Raw genomic sequence first — 17,340 nt, forward strand, 5'->3', positions numbered from 1 at the left:
TCGATTTGGAGAACATGCCTTCCGTGGCTTCGTGGATGAGACGTGTTTTCTCCAACTGAATGGAGAAATGAAGGAGGTTTTGCTTTTTGAAAAGCAATACAGGCTTATTCAGGTGATTGGTGGATCTCCCTTTTCTAAAAAGTCAGTAAGAAATCTGGACTTCTTAATGGATTAGAAACTTTCTATGGAAAATCATGTTACAGCGATATTTTGTCATACTTTGGCATCTCAGGAATGTGTTTACATGGCTACCTTTAGACTGTTGGAAGACTGTGACTCGTGCATTGATGACTAGCCGTCTGGATTATGGCAATGCCTTGATGGTGGGTAGGAGCTCTTCCATAATGTCTCGCCTTCAGTTGGCACAAAACTCTGTGGCCCATTTGATTTCGCATTTACCTAAGTATACCAGGAAACGCCCAATAACTAATTCTCTGCATTGGCTGCACGCCTGCAATTGGTATATTTTTAAACTTGTATGTGTCACGTATAAGGCATTGTACAGGACTGGCTCATTATGTCTTTGATCCTGCGTAAGTTTCTATTTTCCAGCAAAGCCTCTGAGATCTTCTGATACTGTTTTGGCTGTTTCTTGTGAATTCCGAATTACCGACAATGGGTAATGTTCTTTACCTTTTCTAGCTCCTCGTTTTTGTAGTGTTTTTCTGCTTTTTATAAAACGATTTAAAACATGGCTTTTTAACATCACTTAATTGTAAATTCCAGGATGATACTTGTCGCTGCCTCCTCTTGTAGCTGATAGTGCCTGTATGCTCCGTAAGGAGTGATCTGTTCTGAGCTATACTAAGTGCAAAACATAATAGTGTGACAGGGTTCATAAATGTCTACCCTCTAATTAATACCAACATTATATACACACATTTAATCCATGTAAAGAAAAATGGCTATATCTGTAATCATGAGTCTGTGGCTGGTGGTGGTTGGGGATTGGACCTCAAACCCTAGACTTCTTCATGGCAGGAAGCTGTCCACCTTGCTCCTCTTCGTCCAGAGACTCTTACTAGATCCCGCTGGAGCTCCTCTCTGTGGCCAAACGAAGCTAGTCTGGGCCACACCTCTTGGCAAGTCGCTGTACAATTTCAGCGTTATGCAGGGGTGAGTTTTATTGAAATCTCCTAACCTTACTTGGCTTAAGAAGTTTCTTCATGATAGGGAAATAAAAGTGTACTAGTGGGGGACTTGCGACCCAGCCACCTGCGAAAGTAACAAGCATTGATAAAAATGCTCCAAAGGGCTATATGTGTAATAGCCACTGAGATATAACTCATGGAGAAGAGACTATCACTTGGGGATGGTGGAGAATAATCCTATAGTACCTATAATACCAACCCCTCTGAAAAAGATCACACAGAAATTGAGCTGCTACTGAAATTGATACTGCCTGTAATCAAGGTATCACACTAACTAGCCCCCCCCCCCCCCATAGAGGAGTGGAAGAACCCACAGGATCCACTCCAACATGGGTATAAACCTAATTGGGTTGCTTCCAATAAGCACTTCTCTAATGGTGCTGTATAAACGCCTACACTGCCTGTTAAATCCAAGGCTAAAACATGCAGAACTGTCCAATTAAAAGGAAGGGAAAGGTCAGTCGCACCCAAACTGGATTGGCTAGATGATTTTGTGAGTGCTGTGAAGGATCAACTAAAAGGGTTGATACGTTTAGAACTTACCCCTCTTCTGGATAAAATAACTGTCCTTTAATCTTGGGTAATCTATATCACCAAAGCCAATATACATTTAGAATGCCCCCAGCCAGAAGCCACATCCTCTCACATAGCACCACTTGCAGGAGATGGTATCCCCGGGGCCTCAAAATCCCTTGCCCATGGAAGAAATGCAGGCACATCCATTGCTTGGAGAATGCAGCTATTTGCATTGCAACAACCGCACGCTTGAGTCCTTCCATCGAGATCCTCGCGGCACTTCAGCTAGAAGTAAAGTGGCTGACACACTTACCCTTCTAATTAAGGACCTTGTGACAATTGATCTGCCTTCAGAGGCGTGCCCTTATGTGGTTGTGATGACTGGGGTTCTTGGTTTAATGGGTGGACTGAAGGAAACTCACACGGAATTGAGCAATAAGTGCCATAATTTATTGGAAAAAGTGTAGGAACTTTCCAACCTCGATGGCTAATAATATTCTGTTCACTTGGCCTGTGGGGTGGCAAAGGAGACTGTGGGAATAAATTTCAGAGATCCAACAGTTGTTCATAAATTGTTAGTCAATGTTGGCTTTGGATATATGAGGGGTTCTGGGGTGAGTCTACTTCCCCTGGGTTATTTCTGTAAGCCCCCCTTGGAGCCCCTACCAAGGTTGGCCCTATCTGCCAAGAACCTTCCTCCTTTGTGCCCCATGTATCCTAGATTCGTTTAATGTTTCAGTGTACAACAGGTTCGACCCCCTGGACCTTGTTGATTGACTAGAAGAAGGCAGTAGATATACTCCTGGTATGCATGTCAAGGAACTTAACAGGGTAACATATAGGAAGGAGATGCAGGCATGTGTTAATGGTTATAATTTTGATGGAAACCTTGGCGCCCACACACCCCAAAGACACCGTAACAGTAATAAGAGACCCTATAGTTATAGCTACTGAGGCAAGGGCTTCCCCCGATTCATGTTTGGGGTTCAGAACAGTCTAATGCTAATTCTCTAAACACCCTAATGGTAACGTTTTTTATTGCATTCCACTGCAGTGAAGTCCATCATACTGCTGTCCTGAGAGTTTGGTTGTGAATATTAAAGGGATTACAGCCCATACTTGCTACCAACTCATAGGTGAAATTTATTAAGCACAATCTTTTCCTGACATTTTAGTGAACTTGTTCTCCCTGTTTCTTGATGGATGTCAACTATTTGCCATTAATGGCTTTCCTTCACTGACCAAGAAGAAACTAAACTGGGAGCATTTAGTCTGATTAAATGATTTTGTCCACTTCACTTGCTGTATTGGATACTGCTTTAAACAATATTCAGGGTTTGGAAATTACCTCAGGTGCTAAGTTGGTTATTGTAAACATTTGGAGTATCCGCTGTTCACCCAATTTGGCATTGGAAATTATTTGGCTACATGAGTTTGTGGTCCAATTGAGTGCCTGTCGAGATCATTGGAAAAACAACTAAGGTTCCTTTTTGGGGATTGAGTTTTATTTGAGGGCTTTTTCGCAGTGCCAGTGCTTATGCTGGAGGATCAGGAGCATGTGAATAGGGGCCAAACTGAGCTAGGTTATATGGTTTATTCAGAACTAGTGAAATGAAATGGTTGCTTCCCCATTTAACACTGAACCAGACCTATCCAAAGGGCACAAAGTGTAAGGTTTGTGATTTTCAATATCTTGATTAAACGTAACATTCTGCACAGAATTAAGGATTTCACAATTAGCCAAATAGTAGAATCGACCAAGAGCAACTTTGTGGAGACCGTGAACAAGCTTATGAAACATTTTATTCCCCGTGTAATATAGTTAGACATAACCGTACGGCTTTAAGCTCAAATCATAAATGTTTAGAAAGGGGGAAAGTTAACCCAAATGTTATTGTATAATCTGTGAATTCTGGCACATTAAATACCGTTTAATTTCTGATCTGACCTAACACTCCTCTTTGATGAGATTATCTTTGTGGTCACCACAGCACTAACTATAAAATGTAAATTCACAGCCCATACTCTTTGAAAAATAATGCCAAAAACTGTTGGTATGCTAAACCTAATCTTTGATATTTTGAAATTTTGCACCCGCCCTCGAGAGGAAGTAAGAAGTGAGTAAATCTTTTCAAAGGATTCAGACCGGGGATCTTCAGGCATATTCTTGGTTTTCCTAAATGCTGCTCCCTGTCAAACTCTTCTGTCTGGGATGGAGGATCATGTCAGGCTACTATGCATTTTATCTTATCTTTGTGTATGTGAACATTGCACACACAGCAATATTTGGAAGCTAGACCACACCAAGGCGTTAGTGCCTGTAGTAATCCATTAACATAATTATGGTATATCTTATTTATGTTAGGGTGAGCAGATTTCAGTCAGCTGCAGGGTAAATCAAGAGCCTGAACTTTGAATGCTTGTCTAGAGTGAAGCAGGTGTAAATAAACAATTTGTAGATTTTCTGTCTGAAAGCGTAGGCTATGTATGGTTTCCTCAATTGATAAATTGGTGCTCAAATCTCTGTAGTGTTGTATTGTATATAGTGCTTTAATTTACTTACTGAATATATTTAGGGACGTTTTTGCGTTAGATGTATGTGTTTAATAGCTGTTGATGCTGTATTCATTAGGGTGGACGGAACTCGCATAGTTTCCCTCTGTGGAATTCCGAGGAGTTACCTAAAAACTCAGCGAGATTATGCAGAGTTCTGTGAGTGGCAGAATTCACCTATGTTGCACTGCTTGCGCAAATTTTTTAGCGCCTGGAGCTTGTCCCATGCTGTAAATCAGTGCGCGCGGGACCACATGCTGTGCCAAAGGGCGCTTCTCCTTTCTGCCGCTCAAATATATTTTCCCCCTCGAGCGACCCCTTTCTCAACACGAGCAGTAGCAACCTGGCGCGACCGCCCATGTAGAAAAATCTTGCTATGAGGTGGTCTTGGGCTTTATTTTCTTGCTCATGCAATACAAAGCTCTACCACACCGCGGTTGGTGCAGTTTTTATGGAATTTCACTCTCCAAGTGGAGTGGGCAAAACTATTTGAACTCTGCCGAAGTAGCGGAGTTTACCGCCCACCGCTACTTATCACGTTAGCAGCAGACATTTTTAATGCAAAGTATTTTTATGCAACGTTTTATATTGTTTTAAACCAAATAAACATCTAGTGACCGATTCTTATATAGCACTTATTCTCTCTCCAAGAAGCTGTTTCCACGTGGACCTTCATTCCCTGTTGCTCCCATCTTGGCCCTTTTCACCCAAATCACTTTGCACAAGCTTTACATTGTTTACGTCTGTATCTTATTCATTTACCATTCTAGAGAATCTTGATTGTGTGCAAACATGGTAGGGTTAAATGAGCATTGGGTTATTAATAAACTTTGCAGCTACTGTAATATTCCTGGGGTGGGAGTCTTAGTGGTAACATAAAGGACATAGAATACCTTTGCCTGCTATCTGGAGTAACTACTAAAAATGTGAATCTGTGTTGTTTTTGCTTTAGATATCCAAGATATTTGTGTCTTTAAAAATGAGCTATTTTGCCTTCACACCGATGGAAAAGTCTCTCATTTTTCACTCATGCAAGTGGAGCGCTGTATTGACCGTCTGCTAAAGCGGGGCTTCTGGAGTATTGCTGCGAGGGTCTGCTGCCTGTTCCAAAATTCTATTGTTTCCAGCAGAGTAAGTAGAAGATGTACATTCCATCTTTTGTATGCAGCATATCACAAATATGTACACTTATGGTATTTTGATTTTGCTTTGGAGATTAGAGAATGAGTTACATTTTTAAGTTTTATTCCCAAAAATGTAGCCTGCCATAATGACAGCATCGAGTAAAAGCTGTGTATATGTGTGCATATAGTGTGACTGGTTATCCAAATTAACAGATGCCTCAGTGGCATTCAAGTTGTAACCAAATCATTTGCATCCTTAAAGTCCATGCTTAGGCTGAAAAATCAGGACATCCTGGAGTGCTACACTATGCTCCTACTTCCAAAAACTGTGAAAACAGAATTTTAGAAACAAATAATTCTCTCTAAGGAGTAGAAATTGTAATGTTATGATCGGTTTTTACATAAAGTAAGCAGTGGGTATTATGATGCCCTGATTAGTGTTCACATATAGTACATTATAACATACCTAGGTCCCTAGGAAAGAATAAAATATAGAAGTAAAACAATAAACTGAACTCTACTACGAATGATTGTTAAAGGGCCTGCTGAGTATTCTAATATTATGCCATCATGTGAGCAGTTAAATGATTTACAGTAGTGATCCGTCTAAAAATAGAAAATGTCGCTCTTGATTTAAAAGCATGCCTTTTTTTTTGCTGAGACGTCGCGTTCATCCATACAGTGGCGGTAAAATCGGCTAGTACTGATTACCATTTAGATTCTGTGGCCTTGTTGGTTTTCTAAACTCTTGTTTATCACAGCACTTTCCACAGTGAAGAGGTCTGGGTTATATGTGAAGAATAGCAAGTCAGTGTTTCTTTTTTCCAACTTTAAGTGTAAATGTATGTGTTGGTAATGTATTGGGCTCTGGTAATGTTTTTTTGGTATCGCTTTTTAGCCTTCTTCTAGCATCGTGGATACTGTTGATGTTTGAGATGCTTTGGAGACTTCTTTCCAAGGCTGGATGCTGGGCTTCCCCTTGTTTTGTCAAAAGGCATTACAACGGGGAGTCTCACGTGCATTTTTGAAAGATGGACCAAAGAGGTCTACTGGTGATAGCGAATAGCTGGCATACATGTTGTTTGCATTTGGGCCAAAGTGAACGGAGACATTGCAGTTCGGAGGGTGGATGACAGCTGCATCTGAGGGTGGAGACTCACATGATGCAGGAGTCCCCTAAAAGGAGGAAATTGAGGTTGTGTCTGGGCAGAATTAAATGATTTCAGTGAATTGCTGGAAGTGGGCTGCATTGCAGAGGAATGTTTGCTAAGCTAGTGCTACAGCAAAGTGTTTTCATAGTTTGTATATATATATAAACTCCCTGGGCCATTTGCCCTCATGCAGATCTCTCTCCCATTTATACAACGTTGGAACTGGTGAAAGAAAAGAGAGCCATAATGTTAAGTCAGTAATATTGTAAGATGATATTTTGGAGCCAAAACTGTTATTCAACTGAATGGCCCAAGCTTCTGTTTCGGCTGGTATTAGTGATTTTACTGAATACCCATTAGATTAAGTAAAAGATGTTACAAAATATTTTAAAACAAAGTCTTGGATTACATTTCATTGCTTTGAGAAAGTTCTGTTTGACAGCATGGCTTTAATTTTGGACTGCAAGGAACGGATTTGAATAACCATTTCTGCTGGTCACATTTTACTACAGGTTCCTCACCTTATGAATCCTTTCCAGGCACCAGAACTGGAAAATTTACAGTACCTCCCAGGGGCCAGCTAGTATTGCCGCCTTACTCCAGAGGTGGCTGCTGTACATCCTTCAAATGTGATGGAGCCATGCATGATGACACCCTGTGATTGGACTTCAGCTCCATTTTTCTGTTCCCTTTAGCGTGTATCCCGAGCTCCTGTCTTTAGTTTTACCTGTCGTTAAAAACTCTATTTTAGGGTACTGTTCCTTTTTCCAGGGTCATTTCACCCTCCAGAGGAATAAGTTTAAGTAGTTTTATACTTGTTTCTGGTGTCTAGTTCTCTTATATGACTTAGGTTCCTGTGTAGCCGTGCTCATTCCAAAGCCATCAAGGAGAGTGAAGCCAAGCATATTGTGCTTCGAGACCATTTCCTTACTAGGTGCCCTTCATTGCGTAAGTCCAGGAGAGAGCAGTCCAAGGACTCTGCCACAAAAAGCAGACAAACGTTACACTCAGGAATTCCTGTATAATCCTGCACCATAGGTATCACTCCCATTCCAAGGACTTGTCCAAATGTTGGCTATGTCTATCTTTGGCCTTACTGTCTTCCTCGCCAGCACTGGTGACCACATACTTTGGGAGAATCGCCTTCAAGCTCTTTACACATGCCTACAAAGCCCTCCACAACACCGGACCTGCGTACCTCAAACAGCGCCTCTCCTTCTACACCCCTACTAGACAACTCTGCTCTGCCCGACTTGCCTTTGGCACTATCCCACTGATCCGCAAGACCTCATCCGGGGGAAGATCATTCTCCTACCTCGCTGCGAAGACCTGGAACTCGCCACCTCTACATCTCAGGCAATCACCTTCACTGCCTCAATTCAGGAAGGACCTCAAGACCTGGCCCTTCCACTGAACTGCGGAACCCCTAGCACCTTCAGACAGATGATTAGCCATGCTCTATAAGAACCCTGATTGATTGATGAGAGTCTGACGATGTTGGACAAATTGCAGCAAGCGGCGACCTTCACTTGGGCCATGCTCCAGTATGCTGCTCCACCTCCCAGTGGAGCACCTGCTTGCCTCATGGAGCCTTCAGGACCTCAGTCGTTTCTCTGTCAGTGGCATTGATGTCATTCATTGCCATTCAGAACTGTCCAAATGCCATTTTGGAGCTGAGTGCAACTACTAGTTGCTATGGCATGGTTGCTGATACCATGCGCAACACCACTGGTTCCAGTTCTGTTGTCAGCTCTTTGCGCCTTTCAGATGCTGTTCATTTATACCCCAGTAAAGGAGCAGTTATGTGCTTCTTTTTAGTATGACCCTCTCTGTGCAGCTTTGCTGTATGTTCCACATTTCACCAGCATTGATGCCCTTTCCTGCTTTTCTAGTTATGATGGGATGAAATCTCATCTAGTTGCGCACTGTGCACTTGGTGTTGTTCTACACCTTAATTGATTAACAATTGTATACATAGTTGAAAGTGTATAATCAGTTATTTATTGTCATAATCTGATTACCTTCAATCAATCAACTTGTATTACATTCCATAATCTTTATGCAATTGTGATCAAAAAATTTCCACAATATTTTTTCAATACATTATGCAATATTCACTGTGATTACACTTTATAACCAATAATAACATTTCACATTTTATCAATTCCTGCCCAATGCATTTCGGCACTGAATAGTGCCTTCATCAGGGGATGATCTGAAAAAATAAATAAAATACAAATTTTGTAAATGTGTTTTGTTTAACGTGTGCCATGGGAGAGATTACTTGTAAATAATACCATTTCATACCTTTCTGTGTTGTTTGCGTGATCAGTCAGCTGAAATTAAACCACAACACCTATTGTTATATTTTGAGAAATACGATGTTAGTTCTAAGCCATAAGAGCCATAACTTCATGCTTACCCAATGATTTCTGGGACTTGTTGTTCTCTGGGAAGAAATTATATGAAAGCCTTGCGGTTAATTGTAATCATTCCTTTATATCAAGGGATGAATAATTGTGAAGATTAAATATTAATAGGTCCTACCTTATCTTGACTGGTTATAACGACCTGTAAACGCATAATAGGGCGTTTAGATATTTGTTTAAAATCACGATTGGATACTTGTCTTAACCGTCGGATAAGAATATTTTCTTCCTACAAAAAAGATAAACGAATTGCGTGACGAGGGAAACCAAATGAGGGGAAATAGTACCTGTAGTTACTGCCGTCGCTGTTCTTAAACGTCTACTCGCGTTGAGTTCTACTGACGTAGTTAGCGAACTCAAGGCGTATTACTCATATTTACCATTTACTGGTTCGCGCTGCGTAATAGACACTAACGACGTACTAAAGACTGAATGTGCATCTAAAGCGGGTGATATTTCAAAGCGCCATTTTATAGTGTACAACGTTCTTATGGAATTGTACTTATATCTACGGGATATGACGTTATCCTTGGATAAAAGATGAGATTACTCCTGGAATAATTTATACGTTACACGGGACCAACTACTCGATCTTATTTTTATAAAACGAACCGATGTTAGAAAACATATGTAGTGTTACAATGAACCGCAAGGTTTCATATAATTTCTTCCCAGAGAACAACAAGTCCCAGAAATCATTGGGTAAGCATGAAGTTATGGCTCTTATGGCTTAGAACTAACATCGTATTTCTCAAAATATAACAATAGGTGTCGTGGTTTTATTTCAGCTGACTGATCACGCAAACAACACAGAAAGGTATGAAATGGTATTATTTACAAGTAATCACTCCCATGGCACACGTTAAACAAAACACATTTTGTTTTTTATTTATTTTTTCAGATCATCCCCTGATGAAGGCACTATTCAGTGCCGAATTGCATTAGGCAGGAATTGATAAAACGTGAAATGTAAAATGTTATTATTGGTTATAAAGTGTAATCGCAGTGAATATTGCATAATGTATTGAAAAAAGATTGTGGAAATGTTTTGATCATAATTGCATAAAGATTATGGAATGTAATACAAGTTGATTGATTGAAGATAATCAGATAATTATTATTTATTTTTTCAGATCAGCCCCTGATGAAGGCACTATTCAGTGGCGAAATGCATTGGGCAGGAATTGATAAAATGTGAAATGTAAAATGTTATTATTGGTTATAAAGTGTAATCACAGTGAATATTGCATAATGTATTGAAAAAATATTGTGGACATTTTTTGATCACAATTGCATAAAGATTATGGAATGTAATACAAGTTGATTGATCGAAGATAATCAGATTATGACAATAAATAACTGATTAACAATTGTATACATAGTTGAAAGTGTATAATCAATTAAGGTGTAGGACAACACCAAGTGCACAGTGCGCAACTAGATGAGAGTTCATCCCATCATAACTAGTTAATAAACCACAGGCGTGACAAACCTGAATAGTTGCAGCACCATTAGATTCGAGTGAGAATAAAAGTTTAAATTGGAGTGCTCCTCACACACCCCCAAAACTGTCTTTCCTGCTTTTAACATCCAGATGCCCACCTCACACTGAAGATGCCAGTAGTGAGGTGGGTAAGCTCCCCATCCTCGCACTTAATGGGTGACAGTCTCTACCTTGATTTCTATAATGCCTGTGGGCAGGACATGTTTCCTGAACTTGAACTGGAGGGTCTTTCTTGCACCTTACTGAAGAGGTTGTCATATTTACATTATTTGCAAGGATGCTAAAGTACTGGAACTTCCACTTCTGGTCAAGGATTCCAGGGTCAACTCTATCATAGAAATATTTTATTGCCCTTTTAAATAGCATCTAAAGCAATTACATTATATATATATGTAATCTTTTTATATTTGTATTTCTACTATGAAAATGAATTCGGTTGTTACCCGGTCTGTCCCATTTCCTCCCCCTCTTCACTATAGTAGCCCCCTCTGTGCCCCCTGTATTTCATCCACACTCCCTATATCTTTTGATGTTATAGAGGGCATCCTTGAGCCTTGTTGATTTGTCTCCCCATTATTCTGCAGTGCTTTATACCTTCCTTTAATCTTGATCTTGAGTATGGAGGGTAAATAACATTTTCCTTTTTGTGTCATATAGAGCTTGGTACTACCTGTCAAACGTGTGAGTTCTGGACTAACCACTTCAAGACATGTAGCAATTAGTAATACGTTTGTCTTAGTTTGTGGAACTTGTTATATCTGTTGCTTATAATGCAAACCTGAACCATCGTGACGCATGGTCAAAAACTAAACAGTGGTACTCTTCCCATAAATACTCAAGTACACCACAGAAGGTGTGAAATGTTTTATTCAAATTTTACATTAGGTATGGGCCTTTCTGGATCTGAGCTTTTGTATCGAGAAAGGAGGTATTAAAGTATGTCTTTAACTTTGTTTTCAGAGGAATATTATTTATATAGTCTGTAGGAAAAGGTCTAGTTTTGTAATGAACTAGGTGAATTGGGTGTTGACCAGTTCCTAAGTTGGAGGAAGGGAATAACTTTCATATCAGTGTAATTATATTAGGGGTAGTCCAAGTAAGACCCAGGTTCCTAGAATAGAGAAAATAAGGTCTGCCTTTAGAGAACTGCTATTATGTCTTGCCTTCCTCACCCTTTTTCCTCTCTTTAATATGACCAGGAGATGACCTAGATACTTACCCTACCCTTTCTTTCTCACTTCAAGCCCCACGTTCGTGCAAAGGGTAGAAAAAGGCTACAATTAGGGAGCTCCTGGTGCGTCTTGCACACCCTTTCCCCTTTTGTCTCAGGCTGTCATCTCTGTGCACAGTATTTAGGCCAGGCTGACCGCTTCACTCTGCTGGATCCTAAAATAATTTACTCTAAGAGGCTGATCTGTTTGGCTCTGTCCACATGCATCACCCTGATTGGCCCCAAAAGGTCGGACAAACACTTTCTGACTCTGGCCCGTTCAAATGTTTGCTTCACCCTCTCCTTCCTTTGTAACATGTCAGCCATCCAAAGGCCTTGTGAACGGAGGACCTGCCTTCTTTTCAATATTCTGGGACTGGAGCGGCTGGGTGGTCTCCCACCACAATTGTTAGCTGCTGTTGTACCCAAGAGCGAGTCTGCACTGATAAAGGAGATGCATGGTTTCTCTCACTCCTCCTCTGCGATAGCAGAATGAGGATAGGTGTTTATCCTGGTATTGGCTCCTGGGTGGCCAAGATTTGTAGGAGATATATATTGGTTTTCTGGCATTACACCCGTTGCTGTCCATATTACACCCAGCTTGTTATTTTTGGAAGAAAATCATTGGTATTTGATAATCAATTGAGATGATACTGTCCCACTCTTAGGTAATGAGACTTGTTACAGCCTTTGAGAACAAGTTTGAGACTACTGCACTCCAGAAATATTAGAAACAAGTAATGTTTCCTTGTGTACAGCAAAGACCAGCAGATCTTGTGAAGTGAACTTTCTAAATTCTGATTTGAATATTCAATTGTTTCACTGACTTTATTACATGACAATAAAAGCAGTCTGGAGTGTACCAAAATACACTGTCTTTATGTGAAGGGACTGAAAGAAGCTGAAAGAGCTTGAAGTGAAAATGCCAGCTTTAAAATGTCGGGAGAGGATTATGCAAACGTGAGCCTTAGTACGTTTGCTCATTATTAGATATGCCAGTTAGACTAATTAAATGAGACAATGAGATGAAAGTATTGTGAAATTCTTTTTCATGGAGGTGTAATGCCTGAGTCAGAAGTATTGGAGAACCATGCACCTACCATTTTGAAAAGTGATGCTTTGATTTTGTAGGCAAGAAAACTTTTGTCAATAGAAAGACTGGAACACCTGAAAACTCAGCTGGATCCCACAGCCCAGTCTGATGTCATTGACCAACTTGAGGAGATGATTACAAAGCTTGAACCATTTGACTCTGCATGTAGCAGCCGGAGAAGCAGTATTTCATCGCATGTAAGTGCTTTATAAAACCCCTGACCCTACCTTTTACACATTGAGTTTTTTAGGAATTAAATGTAACTTAAAGGTGCCTCCATTTTCAGAATGTGGGAACAGCTGTACCCGTTTTGCATTGTGAACTTACTCTAAATGCTATTTATCTATTCTGTCATTTAGTAGTTGAATCTAGTAATATCCCCATGTTGAAAGTTTTACTTTTGATATTTTACCGTAGGCAGTGCCAGAAACCCCCTAATGACTTTGACCGCAAGCCAACAATGCCTATGTATGTGACAGCCATGCATAGCTGTCATGTTTCCCAGGTCAATGGGTTATGTGTTGTTGTACTTCAGGTTTTTTGCTAAGAATTCTGGATTTTGTGGACCTGTTGTATAATGGAATAAATAATCAAAGAAGAGGGAGAAAGAAGAAGCTGCGATCCATTCAGCTTCCTTGGTTCAGTATCAAAAAAATCATGTAGGGAATGGATCACTTATCCAGCATAACCTGGGTTAGCAAATCTCGTGTTACTGTGTCCAAATAAAAACCCTCATTCACGTGTAAAAGATGGAGTTGGCGGTATATCTTGGTTCTCCGCCTTCTATTCACGTGACTGCATCATCATGGGGTTAGTGATCATGCTTCCTCCACCCGGAGGTGTACCCCTGGTTAGAACAGTGGTGATCAGTGATATTGTAGGGGTCACTCGTGGCTCTTCCTAAAAAATACTCGTACAGCCAGGAATTGATTTAATAAGTCTTGATTCGAGATATTGGTTAAAAGTCTGAGGTGGTGCATCTTGAGATTTGATTAGGGATCTCTCGCACTCTAAAAGTCTTTAAAAAGGGGTCGACATGTTTCAGCCCTTTTGTCACCTATGTAGGTCAGATGGGCTTTCTTCAGGACCAAAGTGAAAAGGTGATATGAGTTTGTGAGTGTCTCTAAGTGTGTATCCCTCTGAAAAAATGTTTCTTTTCGAGGAAAAAATAAGAAAAAGATGTAATAATCTGTTTCTTGGTGAGGTCCAGTGGTAACTGTGAATACAAGAGGGTGGGGGATGGGGAGGAGGGGACACAGACATGTGTAGAGGGTGGAATTTTCCAGTCTTCCTGTCTGTTAGTTTATGTTACAAAGATATCATTTTTATTAAAAAGCTAGAAACTATAAAATGGCAATACTTTATAAAAAGACCACTTGTCTTTTGCTATGGCAAAAAAATCACTCTCTCAGTTCATATAGTGTTATTATTCTTATATATGGCATGGGTATATGTTGGCAAAATATCTCTACTAGTTCCGCTAAAAATAGATGCTTAAAATTGCTATTAGCAGTATGAGGCTGAAGTGAGAGGGTGATGTAAGATACAGCCACTCCAGTGCTATCCCCACTTTGTACCCATAAAACAAATGAAGCAGATAAGACACATGGCAATGCTATGGCAGTCAGATCATGAAGAACGTTATTTCGATAGTATTAAAGGAGAAACACATTTGGGAACATTTACATGCAGACTCACCTGAATCACAGATAGAGACTTGCTCAAGTAATAACAAACAAATATGATGTGTCTTCGTATAATGCAGTGTTCAAAAGAGGTACCTTCAGGGTTCAGATGGAGCTAGAGGACAAGGAAGCCTGTTTTTTGTTAGAAACACAACATCCATTGCAAAAAAAGAGTCAGTATATATTTATACTTTTAAATGTCATGCATCAGGGTAGAAAGGTCTTCAAAACCCCCAGCTACCAACAAGGCAGGTACACCTAGAATGGAGAAGAAAAACAGGGCCTCGCCACAAAAGTCATGTTGCATTAATGACATTAATGAGAAGGTCAACGAACCTAGGTGCAACTAATGTACCAGAAAACGGAAGCAAACTCTTAGATGCAGTGAGTAAAAAGTTGAAAAGGGCAACAGCCTTCTCAGTTTGGAATTTGCACGCTTCACAGCACTTTTAAACATATATATGTTTTAGCAAAGAAGATTCAAGAGATTTTGCATCATCTTCTGGAAAATCATAGAAAATGGGTTAAAGCAATTATGCTTAAAAATGAAACAATTTCTCATATATGTTTAGTCCTCCCTTGATGTTGCAGATACTGCAAGCATGGAACTATGGACCGGGAGAGTGATTAGAAGCCTTAGTTGGCTAAGCTAAATGGAGAGAAGTTGTTTGGAAAAACAGGTGATGAAACCTAGTTAGAAAATAAGCTGTGATCATATTACTAGAGCAAAGGGTTTGCATCCCCGGGTAACCCTTTAAAGGGTAGGATACAAGATGGCTTGAAGGCAGACTACCACCCAATCCTCCACAGCACACTACAATACACTTCTCCCTCCTATCTGCGGCAACAATGAAGCACCAGTTGGCAATATGTGTTTGTTTGGAAATGTGGCCAAGGGCAAACTTGGCCAAAAGGCTTCTATCAAACGTACATAATGGTTATTGTATAGAATTGCTGCAAACCCCACCAAACATAAAGCAGAAGAAAACATAGATGGTAACAGATAATCATGACTTCTATCAGAAGTACTGCAAGAGGAGAAAAATATATCCTTATGCTTGGTATGCTTATACAATATTAAACTTGCGCTTCGTGAACAATTGAGGAATGGCACACAAGTTAAAACAACGTTTCAAGAAGTTATTCCTATGAGGAGCTGGATTTCATGGAAAATGTACAGGTCAACGACGCCCATTTTCATGTTGTGGTGCACCCCAAGCATCAAAAATATCTAAGGTTGAAATAATATCAGTTTAACTTTCAATCCTCATGCATGCAATATGCCAAGGAACATTCAGAATATGTTGCTGGTAGCAGTGCAACTCAAATGTCAATTGATACTTGTGTCTTCCTAGATAGATGAAAAGCTTGTAAAGGAGATGTAATTCATACTATGACAGGACAGTATTAATGCTGTGATTTTGTTGCTCCATCAGTGAAGGTTCATAGTCAATTTGAAAAAGAAATCTTTTGCCAGTCCAGAAATAGATTCAGCCAAGTTGATGGTAGTGCCATCCCAAAAGAGATTTTTAGCCTTTTAAAATCAAATTCTCCTATACTATATGTCAGTCGAAAATAGTGTAATTATTTGGAATGATGTGATCATGCATTCACACCATAACATGAGCTATCTTCACATGAGCCCAGTACAAAATAATAGTTAACAAATAAAGGGTAGACAGGGAGCTGGGAAGGTCTGGTAGATGGCAAGTGCAAAATACAAAAAACGCTCACATGGTTATTGGGATAACATTCAGACCATGCGTTTTCATTGTGATATTCATTGGCAGTAGCCTCAGGCACCAGATGGAGAGCACCTGTAGGAAACCTGGAGATTTGGGATTGTTGGGCTCCACAGGTTTCTGTCAAACATGTCCGCTTTTCAATGTTGAAGGCAGTTTTCCTAGCTTTGACTTGGAGTTGGACCATAGACAATTCTTTTGCCAAATATTGCCGTCCTTCCATACAAACCGTCATAAACACAAAATAACAAGATATTGCATAGAGTTAACCACCTCCACTGTCAACAGGAAACACGCTGTGGATGAATTGGCACATATTTGCCTATTCCTCCACCCTCCAAATACCAATAATTCCATAGACCATTGGCAAAAGCAGAACATCAGTCGGGTTTTCTACTGCAAGTGCATCATGCAAAAGGGAATCCTGTGGATTCTGCTCATTTTCTTCTGATTGACTCCTTTTGCACGTCTTTCTTTAAATGTGCTCCTTTTCCCATCTCAGATACAGAAGGTAAGCCATGCCTACTCCAATTTGTAGTTGGGGGAGGAGGTATAATTCTGGGACTAAGAACATGGCTTAGGCTTCATGTTAAAGATAAGGTTTAACCCATATAAGATTTATGGAGCAAGGAAGGTCTTTGGGGAAGATTCGCACCAAAATATATATTTCTTCATAGAATGGTCTTCTTTGATAGTCATAAATGCTAGAATATTCTCCACCGTGTTCCCAGACCTCAGAACACCTTTTTGCATATTTTGCTTCCATGAAAAGAAGCAGAGGCGTTGCACATTGATGTAATAATAAGAACATTCAGTAGACTGTATTTCATCATCTTAAAATGCAAGGCCATCTAATTACAATGTATATATGAAGGTTAAAAAGTAGTCATATAGGCCTACATTGCATGTGAATGGAAAAAATACCTAAGATTGTCTCTTTAAAAATCTGAGAGAGACCACTTCCCACAGTGACTTGTACTAGCAGTTTCCCTCCCAGAGCAAGTTCTGTTTTTTCTGGCTCATGAGAGAAGGATCACTGAACACCTGTGAGGCATTGAAACCTCAAAAAAAAACTCCTTTTCAGTCCGGAAATAATGTTTTCCTGTTTACTCGATGTATTACTTCATCTATCATCTAGTTTACCAGTTTGAAACTGAGTCTGAATAGGCTTTTTAGTCACAT

The 17,340-nt window shown here is 40.0% G+C and overlaps 1 protein-coding gene across 1 annotated transcript in view; it reads left to right on the top strand.

The window, feature by feature from the left end:
* Positions 1–17,340, top strand: part of HPS5 (HPS5 biogenesis of lysosomal organelles complex 2 subunit 2) — a 607,584-nt gene that overhangs the window by 221,938 nt on the left and 368,306 nt on the right. The window contains exons 10-11 of the mRNA XM_086956066.1: positions 5,173–5,351; positions 12,770–12,928. Coding sequence (XP_086812192.1) covers positions 5,173–5,351; positions 12,770–12,928 — 338 coding nt within the window. The remainder of the gene's footprint in view (positions 1–5,172; positions 5,352–12,769; positions 12,929–17,340) is intronic.

Source organism: Lissotriton vulgaris, chromosome 2_1, assembly GCF_964263255.1.
Source record: "Lissotriton vulgaris chromosome 2_1, aLisVul1.2, whole genome shotgun sequence".
Taxonomy (NCBI): Eukaryota; Metazoa; Chordata; class Amphibia; order Caudata; family Salamandridae; genus Lissotriton; species Lissotriton vulgaris.